Raw genomic sequence first — 17,225 nt, forward strand, 5'->3', positions numbered from 1 at the left:
AATTTCTTGAAGAATTGCAATGACATGTGAGTGAGAACCTTTACCTGAACAAGTCTTTTCTTCGTCAAAAAATCATAGCAAACATCAGTGAATTTATTTTCACTTGCTGAAAACATGCTTTTTTATCTTTTCTGATGAGGTAAAAGTAAGCAGATAATTCGGCAAATTTCATGGCGCTCTATTCGGTCTATGACAAAAATTTTGAAATAGGTAGAATGTTTAAGGTTGGCAAAGAACTTACCATCAAATCCCTTTCGGACTGTTGTGTGAATTTCGACTAATGCAGGCCAAACCCTACAACGTCACCTGCACATGTTTGGGCGATCCCAACTTCGTGTTCCTGTACGCAAATATAATCTTGCGTTACGTACGAGAACGTAGAACGGCATCTTGTACTAGTAGGTAATCGGCCGGTTACGTGAGAATGTGGTCGCGAACCTACACCGCATCACACTGTTGCCGCACGACTTGGATCAATTTGGAGGTTTAATACAGTTTTTTTTAAATCAAATGCAGCTAAAAGAATATAAGAAAACAAATAAAAAAATTAAAAGTAATTGAGGCTTATTTAGCGTGATGAGTGACGTGAGATGACTCAAAATACTCGCTCCGTCAGACTCCACATGAGAATCGTCACTTCGAAATGGCCTTCGATGGTTTCGCGAAGTCTATTTGTGTCACTTTTCCGTCTGAATAGGCGCATAAAGTCAGGCGAAGCGAGTATTTTAAGTGCTACAATAGCTTGCACCGCTCAGAACAAGTCGTTATATTTTTAAAATGTTTTCTATTTTAAAGCACATACACAGTGATGAAGTGAAAACAAATTTCTTTTTAACAAATGTTTACAGAAATGGATCAATAATCAATATTTTTTTGTTTTAATGTATCAATTTCTTCCCTATCTAATTGAAGTTATTTTTTTATTAAATATAGTTTTTTTATCTAAAATATTATAATCCAAGGTGTTAAAATGTCATACTACCAAAAAAAACACGAAAAAGTATCTAATAAATTAAGTATGTAATATTTTACGCATACATATCTAACTACCGGTGTATGGCTGTTATCTGTATACCTAGTATAGTATGTCATCGACCGCACGAGAACACTGGATTTACAACATTTCTCAGGAATAATAAGAAAATCGGATTTCGTACATCATTTTTTATTACTTATCGAAGAGACTGACAATGTCTAAAAAAGAGAATGCTCTATAGTTATTTGCTTTTAAATTTATATTTAAAAAAAATATACACCTACTGAAAAAGCAGTAGATAAATTGGTTTTGCGTTTTTGTGTTCTGTTTATATAAGATGATGAGTCTGGAGAACTTCTTTATCGAATGTTTGTTGTTAATGAACGAGGGATAATCCACAGGATTTTTTTGACGGTGATAATTTCTTTGAAGATGGTAAGCGTTAAATATGCCTTGAAGTTGTTTTTTTACGGTTACCCTTCAATTTCGGGGTAGCCGCTGTGCAAAAAGTTCCTTGGAAATCCAACTAAATTGCTGCTGCCTTACACTCTAGGTAATGGTTATTGGTTACAAACTAAATTTAGCAAGAACTTTTGTAGGATTATTCTGGTGCACAGTTTTATCGTCCTTCAACTGAAAAATAAATAAATAACGTTAAGAAACTGGCCAAGATTAATGTTTGACTAAGAAAACTTACTGTATGACGAGAGATCAATTTCGTCAGGTAGTTCAGTGATGTTAACGTCGAACCGGTCTTGAACTTCGTTCAAAATCTTGGCATCGGTTTCATCCGATACAAAAGTGATGGCCAATCCCTTGGTACCAAAACGACCGGCACGAGCCACTCGATGCAGGTAAGTGTCGGAATCCTCCGGCATGTCGTAGTTGAAAACGATGTTCACCCGCTCAATATCCATACCACGGCCGAACAAGTTAGTGGCCACCAAAATGCGTTTCTGGAAATCTTTAAACTGCTGGTACCGAGATAGACGTTCTTCCTGAACCATTCCACGGTGGATTCCGATGGCCGGGAAATTTTGCTCAGTAAGAAGCTGCGCCAGAGCCATACAACGCTGTACCGATTTCACAAAAATGACCACCTAAACGCAAACAAAATGTGTTATTTGAAAATAACCCAAAAAGAAAACTGTTAACAAACCTGGTTAAATTCCAAAACATCCAGCAATTCGAAAAGCTTTTTGTTTTTCTCGTTCTCCTTCAACTTGACGTAATGTTGTTGCAGACCGTGCAATGTTAATTTGGTTTCATCGTCAACATAGACTTCCATAGGCTGTATTGTTTTCAGTGAAGGATTCACATTGGAAACGATTCAAAAAACATGAAACGGATAACAGTAGAAAAAAATATACATGGATTACAAAAGTGTTCGTCTTCCGCGTCTGAGGTCTCTTAGGATCGCAGTGATTCGAAGAGAATTTTCAATAGGGAGACATTCTACTATTGGCTGCCAACCGATACTGCGCTGAACGATCGCATACAGGTTCTCCTCTCGATGGGGTGAAATTTCGCTCAAGAACGCGATCCAGCTTATGATAAAACAATTCTCCACCCTACCCGCTTAAACTTTGACAGGGACGAAAATAGCCCATGGTTACGATACCATGATAAGCCCAGATAATTTCTATCAAATATTTTTGAAACGAAGAGCGGTTCATATTTGTTCAAGACAAGCGGAAGAGGAAAAAGCGAATCTGAAACAAAATAAGGTCTATAGAATTTAAGAAAATACTGACTAACTACATACGGATTTGAACTCGCAGCTCACGAGTTCCTGTTTGCGGCGGCCTTTCCTCAATTCGAAATTTGAGGGGTTCCGAATTCACCACCAGAGAGGCGTCTTCAACTATCTCATCGTATGCTTCCGATTTCAACAATTGGGGTTTCATCAGAATCGTTCACTTGGGACATCCTAACGCTCCAGTTGCAGGTTCCAATCTTCTCCAGAGGTTGAATTGCCGTTCAGCTTACTTGATCAGTAGACTTGTGGACATGGTTATTATTTATTGTTTAAAATTATACGGTTGAAAACTATTGAATATTTCCTAAAAACCATTTATTAACGGGTTGGTGGTGTATTATCGGTTGATTTGAAATTTTTATTTGTCTACTGATCAATCTTCTTGATTTGGCATATCCAGCGGTTTTCGTCGCCCAGGGACGATACAAACCTTACGCGGCTAGGCGTCTTATCCCCGAGAAAGATAGCTTTTAGAATCAGACTGCCGTCATTTCAAGATTCAAGGAATTTACGGTAGTGCGCGTTTAAAAGTTTTAAAGTTGTTTTGGGGCGACTCGGTTCAGCTAACCATTCCGGTTGCCTTCCAAGGTTCACTATTATGAGTTTGGTGGTGTATTAAAGTTTGAATCTTTTGAGCGGAAACGGCAGTCCGAGGGTCGTTCCGGGAGCGATGAGAAAACTCCCAACAACTGTGGCAATCAGAGCAGGTACAGGCGACAGCACTTGTAGTAGTAGTAGTAGTGATAAGAGGGGTAGAAGTACTAGAATTGGTTGTAATTACATCTTGCATGAACTTTTTGCACACCGGCCGGATCTCCTTGCTGAGCGTGGCGGAGAACATCATCACCTGCTTGCCGTGCGGGGTGTTACGGAAAATTTCCTGCACATCCCGGCGCATGTCTGAAAACGAAGAACAAAACCGTTGGCTTAGTTCGGTGAAATCTTTTAGGTGCTGATGTTTTAAGAGAATGTCGTTATCAGTTCGTTAACATAGAAACATCACCGTTGGAAACTCAGATGTCCCTATCTACAAAATGGTGTTTATTCTCATCATGAAAATGTGTTCAACGATCATCTTCTCATATGGTTTGATATATTGGACTCGATTTCGAAACGTGTTTCGATGAGTGATTGTTTTGTTTGTAAATTAGAAAAAGGGTTAGGTCAATGATTAATGCTATATCCATAACTTGACGTTAGGAATAACTGTATGTTTTTCATTTTTTTCCAAAACAAATTGCTTCGCGGCTTCTATTTCTCAACTTCAGCTTTCCCACAAGAGCTGGTTATTGTTCATAACATCTTACTACAGCATGATATTAAAAATGAAATATCTGTAGCGGTATTAACTAATCTGGTATCGATTTCTGAAAAGGGCTTACCCTTTTTTAATTTTATTGATTGTACTATAAATTTGATAATAAAAACATAATCCATATTTTTAATAAATTGAACAAAAACTTGCATGCAACAAACTTGCATAGAATGTAAATTGAACAAAATCGAATGATCGAATTATTTCAAATCGAAAATTTGAAAACAGTCTCGTACAGTGATACAGTCCCAACTTCTACAATTTTACTTTTGTTTTCATAACTGTTTGAATTTTTTTAAATCAGTCTTTAGTAAAATACCTGGGGGGGGGGGGAGTTCTCGAACTTGGTCTGCAATGTGTTAAATTGCTTTTTATGTTTTGTGATATCAATAGTACAGGTAGAGGAATCACAAATTCAAAATAAGTTAAATTCAAGGACTTGTCAGCTTTTTGGGTCTCACTCAAACATAAGATATCAACATAATCCAACCATATAAAAAGACAAGCAATCCCATTGATATAAATTCCCTAGAATAGATACATACCTAACTGTTCCAACATTTTGTCGCACTCATCCAGGATGAAATGCTTCAAATGCTTCAGGTTCAGTTTCTTGTTGCGAATCAGAGCCAACACTCGGCCGGGTGTGCCGACGATGATGTGCGGGTTGGTCGATTTCAGCACCTCTTCGTCCTTCTGGATCGGCAAACCGCCAAAGAAGACCGCCACTTTGATGCTGGGCATGTACTTGGAGAACCGCTCGTACTCCTTGCTGATCTGGAAGGCCAACTCACGGGTATGGCACATGACCAGCACGTACGGCACGCTCTCGGTAGGTTCCAGCTGCTGCAGGGTAGCCAGCACAAACACGGCCGTCTTACCCATACCGGACTTGGCCTGGCACAGAATGTCCATACCAAGAACCGCCTGGGGGATACATTCGTGTTGAACTGTGAACAAAATATTTTATAAGGAAACATTAATCACCAGACATTCGAGGGACTTATTCTAAGAATTGTTAATTTCATTAGTCAGAATGCTACCAAATCAATCATACACTTTGATCAGCTGTCCCTATCTACAAAATTGGTCGTATCTCATCATCGAGTTTTAACTTGACATTAAAAATTAAAAAAAAAAATATCTCACCTTCCGATGGATGTTCGAAACCGCAGTCGACAATTGCGCGCAAAATTTCCGGCTTCAGCAAGAAATCCCGGAAACCAGAACTGTGAATCGACACGTACGTTCCCTTAACGTCTTTCTTAGGTTGTTCCGTTGGCTCTGCTGCCACCTGCTCGGTCTGGTCCTCATCCTCGTAGTCCAAAAGATCATCATTATCGGCCATGGTAATAGGTTTTCTGATCTAGAACAGTGATTTGACCAACTGCAAAATGAAGGAAACAAAAATGGAGAAGATTCAACATACGCTCCTCTTGCAGTTAACCGGCTACCCGGACGCCATTTTGATTTTTTCAGCCTGAGGTTATTACAAGCCGAAAACTTTGCGATTTTCACCTTTCAATCGTATAAAATTCTAATGAACTTTAACAAATCCTAAATCATTGATACGTTTTGGGCATGAAAACCGTAAAATTATTAGATAACAGACAATAAATTCTTCATAACTTACCAAAATTTATGCTGCACGAGTCAATGCGGTCGTCACTGATTTCAGGAAGGGACACGAATGAAGAAAAAACGCGTGAAGTTTTCGCAGTGGGCTGTAGGTAGACCAAGAGCCCGGGGTAGAATTGCACGGAAAAAATATGGAGATCGAAATCAAATACACACTTAATCCGAAATGTAATTTTGTTTGTAACCACTTTTGTTTTGTATATATACATAGTAGATTTTTTATACGAATAAAAAGGGTTAAAGGTGAAAAAAATCTACATTTTTTTCACAAGCTTTAAATCCCTTAGGCCGATGACATAGTGAGTGCGATGCGATGCGAATTGGCGGAAAATTTACGGACGCAGCCTACGCGAACTCGAGCGGCGGAACAAATTGACATCTGCTTCGCCGCGTTGAGTATGTCAGGTTTAAGCGATTCACATACATTTTCATCAAATGTGGTTCACCGCATTGAACCGCATTCACCGCATCGCATCGCATCGTATTCACTATGTCATCGGCCTTAAGAAAAATGCGTATAATAATACCTAGTTCTAACCAATAAATTCATTCAAATGTACATTTACATAAATGTAGGTACATTTAATACAATCATTTAAACCAAGGAATTTACTTCAATGTCAAAGGCAAAAAATGGATTTGAAACAAAGAATTTTTTAATTTGTCCCAAAATCTATAGAAATTTGGATTTGTGCTGCTGACATGTTCGTTTGTAAATTTTTTTTTGGGAACTTTGTTCCAAAAAAAAAAACATAAACACCTCACCAAACCATACCTGTATATTTTTTTCGTTCATACAAAGTTTTTCGGTGCTCTACTGCAATTTGTTTTGAATCGTTTATCAATGTTCTGAATCAGCCTGTTATTCCTGTTGGAACAACTTGCCTTTGGCGACAAGGCAAACCAGCTCGCTAACAACCTTCAAGCCCGCGTTGAACAGAGCTTCATAACGCAAATATTAGATTTCGTTATCAAAACATTTATTAATATTCCACGCGTTTTGTGACACAAGTGATTTCCTTAACCTGAACTAATAGTTAATTGTAACCGACAGGCTGCGTTAAAGTTAATAAATTACAAATTACAAGTTATTTCATGGGCCTATATGTTTGAATATTTTAACTGAATAAATCAATCACGGTTATGATTTTATTAACATTTTTTAAAAAAAACTTCAAAGACAACTTTGTTTTCATTTTTTTTATTCTCTCGTTTATGGAAGCCACCCTTATTTGTGTAAACATTAACACGATTTTTTTCTTTTATCATTAATCGTGCAACCTGTCGCCCACTTTGACAGCTGGTCGTTTTTTGGCGAGTTCTGCTCCGCGACTCGACGATGTCGTCGAAAAGTCGCTGAAATTTCTATCCTGCAATCACTTGACTCGTTCGCCATCAGCGAAAATTAAAATAAAAATGGATTAAAAAATAGGTTTTCAGCTTACAAAAAGTGATTTTACATTAAAGAAACAGCTACCGATCATATGTGTGTGGTGATTTTCATTATGTGACTTCCAATATCGGAATTAAAACGAAGTTATCCTAATCTGCACTGTGGGACTCATATTGGGAAGAGTGAAAATTGTGACGATTATGTGCCACCATATCAAGTGAGGGGAGTTCAAGTGCATTGTTGTTTGTTGGGTAATGAAAAACGGGATTCCGGATTGGTGTTATTTGGTTCCCTACGAAATGGAAACTCCTGGCTGAGCGATAACTAGCTCTGAATGTTTTGATTCCTCTGCTTTAGGGAGGCATTTAATAGTGTGATTAATTAACGTAACAGTAGGTGTTTAATGAAAATTTCTTGCAACGTCAAGCGAAAAAATATACAAAATCCTCAATCATCAATAAGTTTCGTGTGAAAAAGGTGAGTAATCACTGGGCGATATTTGGTAATCCACTTTTGCTTCTCGAGAGCGTAATGCGACGAACAAATCAAAGGCGTAAAATAGTTGACAATTTCAAAGGGCTTTCGGAATGGTAAACCAACATCCGTGACTGATGACGAAATTATATAAGTTTGTGTCACGGCAGGAGGAAATTCTTGTGGTCAAATTTTTGCCAATGAAATTTAAAGAAGCGTATAGAAAATCGCAGAGGTGAAAAAAAAACTATCAGAAGGGGAATCCTTACAACAGCTGAAACAAACTGTGACCAGATTGCAGGGGCCATTAACTGAACCCATACCTTCACCTATAAATGCATCATTGTTTTAATCAAGAGACTATTGGACCTACATTTCTTCGCACAGCCAGCGAAAGATATGAATTATTAATCAGCACCTCGATTTGTCGAGTTGTGGGTGCCTAGTCGCAAAATTAGTAGCTTCATTCGGCTCCGGTTGAGAGGGAGATAGACAAGAGTCAGCTGCTGGTAGAAAAGCTTACATTAGTCCCACTAACTCACCAACCACCAGTTGGTATGCGATTAATTAGACAATTAAAGTTGAAATGTAGCGGATAGAAATTTTCGTGTTTTTATCAGGCCTCTGCATTAGTGCAGCCGAAAATTTTTAGTAACAATAAGCTTACAATGCATTGTTGTTAAATGTTGAATTCTTGATATTAGCTTTTTATAAACATCCTTCATTGTTGTGAGTTCATGAAATCATGAAAAATATTGCTCGAAGTAAATTAAATAAGGCGCCATAGTTGGCAAACATCTCAATTTGTACAGCATGATAGTTGACTGATAAGGGTGAAATTCACGAAGCCGCAAATAAATGATATCTTTGATTCGTTCTGTTGAAAAATCTATCAACTCTGTGGAACAACAATAATACAATATTTGAGTTAAAATTCATCAAATTTGACTCTATAATCTACTTTTTGTCATCCAGTTCAAAATATTGAATGGTTTTTTTACATTTTTTTTCGCAATTTGTAAGGCTTTTTAACACGGTTGCGCAATTAACACACTATTTGAGAGAAAATATTTCTTTTAAATGAAAAACACTTGGAAATTTTATAAGCTGAGGAAAGCTTAGCTCTGAGGCTTGAAAAATGAGTCATGATGAGACCTAAGACACGAAACACGAAACAAGACGTGAGACATGAGACATAAGATATAAAGAATTGAGAACTGAAACCTGAGCCTAAGATTTTAGTTCTGAGACATGAGACCTGGGAAATTAAAAATGGAACTTTAGACTTGAGAGATGTGACATGAGACCTGAATCCATAACCATGAAATATGAGACTTGAAACATGAGCTATGATACCTGAGACATGCTACCTTGAGATCTGAGATCCGAGATTTGAGACATGAAACGTGAACGTGAAGAGGGAAACAAAAGAAGAAAGGATTAAGTAGTGAAAATTGAAAAGCAGGACGTGAGAAATGAGAACCAAAAGTGAGACGTGAGAAGTTAGATGTGACTTCTCACGTCTCATTTTTCGTTTCTAACGTCAAAATTTTCACGTCTAAATTCTCAAGTCACATGTCTCACATCTCACGTTTCACGTCTCATTGCTCACTCACGTCTCATGTCTTGCGTCGCACTTTACATTTTTCATGACTCCCTCTGCAAGTTTCACGTCTCACTTCTAACGTCTAAATTCTCACGTCTTCCACTTCTTACTTCTCAGGTCTAATGTCACAATTCGTAACTCAATAAAAGTATAATTATTACAATTACAAAACTAATGTCTCACGTCTCAAGTGTCAATTCTTATGTCTCAAGTTTCAGGTTTTACTCAGGTCTCAAGCCCCATTAATCATTCAGGTTCCCATGTCAAAGATCGCTGATCTAAGATCTCAGACATCGGATCTCAGGTCATTTGTTATTTATTTCTGATCAACGGATCACATGTTGATCCAAAGTTAAAAACAAAACATTTCAATCTAACTATGGGGTTCTCAAGGCCCTAATCACTTTTCTTCGGAAAACATCCCTCGAAATGTCGAAGTCAAAATGCTCCGAAAAACGGTTGAACGATTTCATTGCACCGATGAGGGCGCTGTTAGCTCCGTAATTGTTCATTCGAAAGGAAATGTACAATTGAAGATCCTGATTCCTAAATCCACGGGGTCGTACACTAAGCGGAATAGCCTCCAGTAGCGTGGTACAGTCGATTCGCGATGTCAGGAAGTCGGCGACAAATGAGGCACGTGTTGCTTGTCTGCGGGCTTGAAGGGTGTCGATATCTATGAGGCGGCATCGATTTTCGTAGCTGGGCAAGCGAAAAGGGTCTTGCCAGTACAGGTGTCTAAGGGCATATCGCAAGAATCGCCGCTGAATGGCCTCGAGCCGATCGACACCGTTCTGGTAGTAGGGACACCAAACAGCAGAAGCGTATTCAAGGATGGAACGATCAATGCTGCAGCATAAGCTTTTCAGGCAATACACGTCCTTGAAGTACTTCGCCACTCTAAAAATGAAGCCGAGACTTCTTGATGCTTTGTCAATCACGTAGTTGGTGTGTGCCTTGAATTCCAGCCGCTGATCTAAGATTACGTCAAGATCGTTAACGTGGTTCACACGTGAGATAGGTTCGTTTCCAAGGAAGTACTCCGCAATTAAAGGCTGCCGCTTACGAGAAAAGCTGATGACTGCACATTTGCTGCGGTTTAATGGCAGGCAGTTAATGTCGCACCACTCAGCGAAGAGGTTGAATTGACATTGCAGAAAATTTATGTCGTCGTTGTCGTTTATGGAGTAAAATAGTTTTAGGTCATCAGCATAGCAAAGTTTGGGGACGTCGAGGAGTGACAACACGTCGTTAAAATAAATTAGGAAAATAATCGGTCCGAGATGGCTACCTTGAGGCACACCGGAGGTGGCAGAAAACTGCCTGGAAAAGGTCCCGCGGTTTTTCACGTTTTCCGCAATTAGAAGGGTTTTCGGTAAATAAGACGGTTTTTACGGGGAACGAACAATCCAGTGTAATAAAAATCTGTATCATTTTTTTTTCCTGTAGGGGAGAGCCCACTGCGACCAGTAGTTGATCTATTGTGGTGTTTACCCCGCGTTACTATATGCTGTCAGGTTCACCGGCACTATTGATTGGAGTGACAGTTGATTGCTGACTAAGCATTTTATCCCAATCGGGTATGATATCAAAGATGTATGATATAACCTTCTTAGGGCTGATATACAACCATATGTCTTGTGCGCTTATTAACTTTGCCCCAAGTACACGCTCTCTCCTATTTAGGAGGGCGCAGCAGTTGCATAAGAGATGCTCTGCAGTTTCTTTTTCGAACCCGCAGAACCGACAGTCATCGTATTATGTTTATCCTTTTGAGATGCTGTTTTGTTGGACAATGTCCGGTCAAGAGACCTGTGTAAGTACTTAATTCGTGCTTACTTAAGTTCAACATGTTTTTTGAGAGTCGTGCGCTTGGTTCAATGAATCTTTTTGCTTGAGTTGCTCCCTCCGCTGTTTTCCAGTTGGAAACAATAGTGGTGCTTTCCCAGTTCTTGAGCTCCATAGTCAAGGCACTTCTCGATACTCCGCAGAAAGGTTCAGGTCCAATCATCAGTCCCTGAGATCCTTCCATAGCTAGTTGGTCTGCTTCTTCGTTCCCTAGGACACCGCAGTGGCCTGGTACCCAGAATAAAGATACTCTGTTCCTTATGGCCAGGTTTCTTAGTGCAACTATACACTCCCAAACTAGTTTGGAGTAACATGTGAACGTACTTAGTGCTCGGAGAGCAGCCTGGCTGTCAGAGAACATGCAGATACTTGTGTACCTGTGTCCCCTTTTCAAACAGGCTAAAGTGCATTCTAGAATTGCTTGAATGTCGGCTTGGAATACTGTTGGCCAGTTTCCCATAGGAATTGAGATCCTGAGTCTAGGTCCGAACACCCCTGCCCCAGTTCTTTTATCCATTTTTGACCCATCCGTGAAGAATAGGATCGATCTGGGAGGAACCGCAGTTCCACCTGACTCTCACACGTCCCTATCATTGATAGTTACATTGTATGGTATGTCTAGGTTAAAAATGGGATCCATTCAGTCATCATTTTTCACAACAAGTGAGTTTAATTTAATTTTTTTTAGGATTTTGAGGTGTCCTGTAAGATCTCCTTCATAGAGAGTTTTGTGTGTGGAGAGTCTCAAGGCACTACGTTCCGCCTCTCAATGAATTGATGTAGAGGCAGAATATTTAGTAGTGCATTTAGAGCCTCATTCGGTGTACTTCGCTTTGCGCCAGTTATAGCTAGCGTTGCTAGTCTTTGGAGCTTCGCTAGTGGGCCGTTATTTGCATAGTTTTAGTCCACCATACTAAGGAGGCATAAGAGATTTTGGGTCTTATAATAGCTGCAAATATCAAGTAGATAATTTTCGGCTGTAGTCCCCATTTTTTCCCTACTCCTTTGAGGCAGACCCATAGATCTGTATCATGAGGGAGATCTATCGAACAGTATGGGAAGATTGAAGGTGCGTTCTATGAGAAGAATCAAGGATGGTACGTGCTCAAGATTCGCAACAAAGAACAAGGTAGAGAGCTGATAAAATTAACGGAATTAAGTGATGGTACACCTGTTAAAATTGAGCAGCACCCTAGGTTAAATAAGCGCAAATTCGTCGTAATGTGTCCGGAGGTCGAAGGCATGAAAGAAAAGGAACTACTGATCGCATTATCGCCCGAAAAAATAATCGACGTGAAAAGAATTACAAAGAAAACATCAAGTGGAATAGAAGACACTAATACTTTGATATTAACTATCAGTAGCATCTCGAAATCTATCTATTCCTAAAAGCTATTGATCTTCGTCTATAATTCTTTTTATTTTCATATTTCTCTTTCCTATCTTCTTTTTATTTAAAATAAAAGTGTTTAGCTGAGCAAAATATTGTAAAAACAAAAAAAGAGTTTGGCACCGTAAAACCTGAAGGTATGAGCCGTTTCAAATAAAGATTTACGAAAAAAAAAACTATCAGTAACACGATCATTCCAGAATATATAGACTTTGGGCTTCTACGCGTTCGAACCCTCTGCCTTTGCTATGTAGAACCTGTCTCAAATATGGTCATCCAAAGATAGCACATGCACAGCCCCTTTGGCGTGTATAACGGCTGTAGCTCTCCCAGTCACGACAGCCAGAAATGTAAAAAGAATCCCTATTGTGGTAACTGTAACGAAGAAGGTCACTCTCCAATAAGTCGTACGTGCCCGATCTGAACTGCCGAAACTTCAGCGCTCAGATGTCCCGGAGACTTGCAAACGCAAATCGGGCTTTTCTGATCCGGGTTTCGATGTCTTTCCTGTTACCACCATCAGGTGTTATCTTGCTACCAAAATACTGGAGGCACTCCACTTTCTCAACTTGGTGTCCAGCTACCAAGAAATTGGAAGGATTTACTGTGTTGATTTCCTTCGACTTGGTCTTTCCGACATTGATTTTGAAACCTGCTTGGAGCTTTCGGTGAGGTCGTCGAGATTGATCTGCATGTCTTGTCGTCTTTGGACAAGCAAAACAATATCGTCTGCCATGTCAAGGTCGTTTAGCTGCTCCGTTGTCGAAGGATTTCACGGCAATTCTCGGTTTAGTCTACAGTCAATCGATCCAGTCAAGATCTCATCCATTACGACGAGAAAAAGCAACGATGATAAAATACATCCTTGTCTGACTCCAGCAGTTACCGGGATTGGTTCGGACAAGACACGGTCGTGCAAGACATTGCTCGAAAATGCCTCGTACTGTGCTTCGATGAGATGGACTAATTTCTCTGGGACTCCTCGTCGTCTAAGAGCAGCCCAGATGTTTTCGCGATTCAGTCGGTCAAATTATTATTATTATTATTATTATTATTATTTATTTGAGACCTTTTAACCACCCGGGTTATTCGGGTCTATTCTTAATTTTTGCATTTCATTGTGTTACAATTAGTTCTTGTCTGAGTTGCTGGTTTTACAAATTGTGTAGGTCCTTATAGCTCACGAAGCAGTTTTGTTTGTTTAAGAAAAGAAATTAATTTATCTTCATTTTCAGGTGTGTTCGAGAGGATCTCGCTGATATCTCCGTTGAAGAGTAGATTTGTTCTCACGTCGTCGTACTTTCGGCAATACAGAAGAATGTGTTCGGTCGACAGCGATGTCCCACAGACTTCGCAAGTTGCTCTGCATCTTTCTCTGCTGAACAGACCAGAGTGTGTCAATCTCGTATGGCCAATTCGGAGCCGACAGAGGGCCCGGTTTTCTTCTCTGCTTTTTCTGTCGTTCCAGGCAAACGTTGTGCATTTCACCTTTCGAAGGAACTTTTCCTGTTCATTAAACCACTGGTTCTCCCAACTTTTCCTTATGTTCAGTTTTATTGTTCTAGATGCGTCTTGGGCAGGTATTTCCATGTCTATCGGTTCATTAGATCTTCCAGCATTGGCGAGGTGGTCAGCTTTTTCATTACCAGATATTCCGGCGTGTCCAGGGATCCAGCAGAACGTGACGTTTTTCTTTTTAGATTCCATTTCTACCGCCTGAATCCAGGGGTGTTTTGAGGAACCACTTTCGATGGCGGCGATACAGCTTGCTGAATCAGAAAAAATGATGGTTGGGACAATGGGCGACGTGATCATTGTAACGGCCTTTAAGATTCCCCAAGCTTCGGCTGAAAATATCGAGCATTCTTTAGGTAACCGTTTGCTAAGTGCTAGTGATGAAGTCCAAATTCCTGATCCAACTTGATTTCCTACAACTGAACCATCGGTAAATATTTGTTGGAAACAGTTATAGTTTTGTATCACGTGTTCTTTGAAAATTTTCGTTGCTCTTGTAGAAGAGACCCCTGCGTTCAGGGATTTTCTAAATGTCCAGTCAATTTTTGGGGAACGTAAATACCAAGGGCGGTGACCGTGTCTTAGCATAGGCTCGATGGGACGTATGGTTTCTATGTTGAGATTTTCAAGCATATTGTTAGTGCGGCCAATCAAAGGATGACTAAATTCTTCAAGTGTCGTTGCCCTTTGGTACATTTGTATGGCTTTGAGACCGAGTTGTTCTGCGTATGTGTGTCGGAAAGGTAATAGACCTGATTCTGCGTATACGGATAATACAGGGCTCGATTTGAAGGCACCTGTTATTCTACGAACGATAGAGTTGTAAGAGGGTTCTAGAGTTTTTACAATTTTTTCCCCACCAAGACTGTACAATCCAATCCCATAAAATAATTTTGGAATTGTCAAGTTACGATGTAGAGTGCGTCTATTGGCTCCAGTCAAGCGGTTACCGATCATCTCAAACAGTCTGCTGGTCGTTCCCAGCGATCTTTTGCATTCTTTGGCGTGCGCGCTTAAACGTAGTCGTCGATCAATTGTAAGACCAAGGATTTTAGCTGATGGAACTTCTTCTATTTCTTGATCGTCAATTTTGATAGTTGGAACTTCTAGATGTTTATTTTTGCGACAGATATGTAGAATTTTGGACTTTGTTGAAGACAGCGTAAATCCCACTTCTTTGGTCCAGCGATTGGTAATTTCAACAGCATGTTGAATTTTTGCTCTTATCTCCTTTTGATCTTTTCCCCACGCTATAAGGAGAATGTCGTCTGCGTATATTAGCGCCTTAACGTCTACTGGAATTCTGTCGAGTAATGAGTTCATAGCTATGAGAAATAGGGTCACAGATATCACAGCCCCCTGAGGAACTCCATTTTCTTGGATTTTTGATTCTGATTCCTTTCCATTTACAGAAACAATAAATGTTCGGTTTTTCAAGAAGCTTTGTAAGTACTTTCCCATTTGCCCTTTCACGTCCCACTTATGCAGAGTTGACAAGATCAAATATCTCCATGCTTGGTCATATGCTTTACTGATGTCCAAAAGTGCCATGTCACAGTGCATACCTTTCTCTAACACTGGATGAAGTAAGAGTTCCAGGTCACCGAAATAAGCATCTGTCCCTTTGCCGGATAAGAAGGCGTATTGTTCTGCTTTAAGGAGATTGTTTTTGAAGAGTAAATCTGTCAGCCGTCTATTTACCATTCTTTCCATCACTTTTCCGACACAGTTTAACAGGGTTATTGGGCGGTTATTGTCTACTATTCTGGGATTTTTACCTGGCTTAGGAATGGCAATTACGATACCGTGCTTCCATTCAGACGGTAGTTGTCCAGAATTCCATATCCCATTGAAGACTTTTAGGAGGGTAAGTTTTGCCGTATACGGTAGACGTTTCAGAATCGGATAGCTTATCATGTCCGATCCAGCAGATTTGCCATTGCTTCGGTCTAAAGCCCATAAAAGTTCCTCGATTTTAAACGCAGTGTTGAACTCCAGGTTTTCTCCTCCCTCAAATGACAACAGATTTCTTTCTGCTTCGAGTTTATGTGCTTGGAATTCTACGTTGTAATTTTCGGTTGCAGAAATTTGGGAAAATTGATTCGCGAAAACGTTGGCAATTTCTAAAGAATCTTCAATAATTTTTCCGCTGATTAGTAAGGAGGGTTGGCGCCATCGACGTTGTCCTCTCAAGGCATTGACTCTTCTCCAGATGTCCTGTGTTGGTGTGTTTGGGTTGATTCCTTCCACAAACTGTTCCCATGATGAGATTTTGGCTTGTCGAATTGCAGATCGTGTGAGGTTTCGAGTGGTTTGGAATTCCTTCAGAGCTGTAGCTTTTTGTGGGTGGTTGATGGTTTTCTAAGAACTCTTAGCTTTTTACGACGATCTTTTATGAGCGTGGCTATGTTTGAATTCCACCAAGGTAAGGATTTCTTACCGACACATCCAGATGTTCTTGGAATGCTTACATGGGCAGCTTTTTTAATAATTTTGTTGAAACACGTGGTGTTGAATTGCGCCTAGATTTTAATTAGATCATAGTAAGCGATTCTATGTTAAGAATAAGTATGTCATTAGAAATAAATTTAATCCTGTTCTAACTGCCAAGCAGAGTAGTTTGTTCTACGGCTCTCGTCCGAATACCAATAGGTTATGGGCCTTTTGAGAGTTCGTGAAGAAATCGAAGCGCATCAAGAACTGAAGATTTGAATCATCAAGCAGTTTTAGGATGAACGGTCAAACCAATCCGAACGGAGTTAACGCGCCGGGCGCCGGTCACAGTCGCAGCCAGAATTCCATGGCTCTGCCGTCGATCGAGCTTCTGATGGGACGAGACAACTGGTCAACCTGGAAGTTCGCTGTGCAGACATTTTTGGAGCTGGAAGACTTGTGGGAAGCGGTCAAGCCGGGTCAGAACCCTGACGGAAGTTTCGAGAACGTGGATGCAGATAAGCATAGACGAGCACGTGGGAAAATTATTCTCCTGCTCGATCCCGTTAATTACGTGCATGTGAGGGACGTGCGAACCGCTCGAGAAACGTGGTCACGCCTGGAAGCAGCATTTGAAGATTCCGGATTAACCCGGAAAGTTGGATTGTTGCGAAAACTTATCACAACTAATTTGGATTGTTGTGATTCCATGGAAACATTCGTAAACAGTGTCATAGCAACCGCACATCAGTTGCGTGGCATTGGTTTCGATATCAGCGACGAATGGGTGGGCACGTTGTTGCTCGCTGGTTTACCTGAGGAGTATCGCCCCATGATTATGGCGCTTGAAAATTCTGGAGCAGCGATAAATGCGGACA

At 40.1% G+C, this 17,225-nt stretch overlaps 2 protein-coding genes across 2 annotated transcripts in view; one reads left to right on the forward strand and one right to left on the reverse strand.

Annotated features, from left to right (window-relative positions):
- Positions 1 to 1,149: 1,149 nt before the first annotated feature.
- LOC129747124 (ATP-dependent RNA helicase WM6) lies at positions 1,150 to 5,790 on the reverse strand. The gene is made up of 7 exons (XM_055741156.1): positions 5,684 to 5,790; positions 5,200 to 5,437; positions 4,596 to 5,000; positions 3,517 to 3,635; positions 2,136 to 2,267; positions 1,674 to 2,076; positions 1,150 to 1,609 (listed from the first exon to the last, which is right to left on the reverse strand). The coding sequence occupies exons 2-7, from the start codon at positions 5,396 to 5,398 to the stop codon at positions 1,596 to 1,598; spliced, it is 1,272 nt and encodes a 423-aa protein (XP_055597131.1). The 5' UTR covers positions 5,399 to 5,437; positions 5,684 to 5,790; the 3' UTR covers positions 1,150 to 1,595.
- A 1,228-nt stretch (positions 5,791 to 7,018) lies between these two features.
- Positions 7,019 to 17,225, forward strand: part of LOC129743582 (E3 ubiquitin-protein ligase Su(dx)-like) — a 33,631-nt gene continuing 23,424 nt past the window's right edge. Inside the window, exon 1 of the mRNA XM_055735640.1 lies at positions 7,019 to 7,558. The gene's annotated coding sequence lies outside the window, so the exon portion shown is untranslated. The remainder of the gene's footprint in view (positions 7,559 to 17,225) is intronic.

Source organism: Uranotaenia lowii, chromosome 2 (genome assembly GCF_029784155.1).
Source record: "Uranotaenia lowii strain MFRU-FL chromosome 2, ASM2978415v1, whole genome shotgun sequence".
Taxonomy (NCBI): domain Eukaryota; kingdom Metazoa; phylum Arthropoda; class Insecta; order Diptera; family Culicidae; genus Uranotaenia; species Uranotaenia lowii.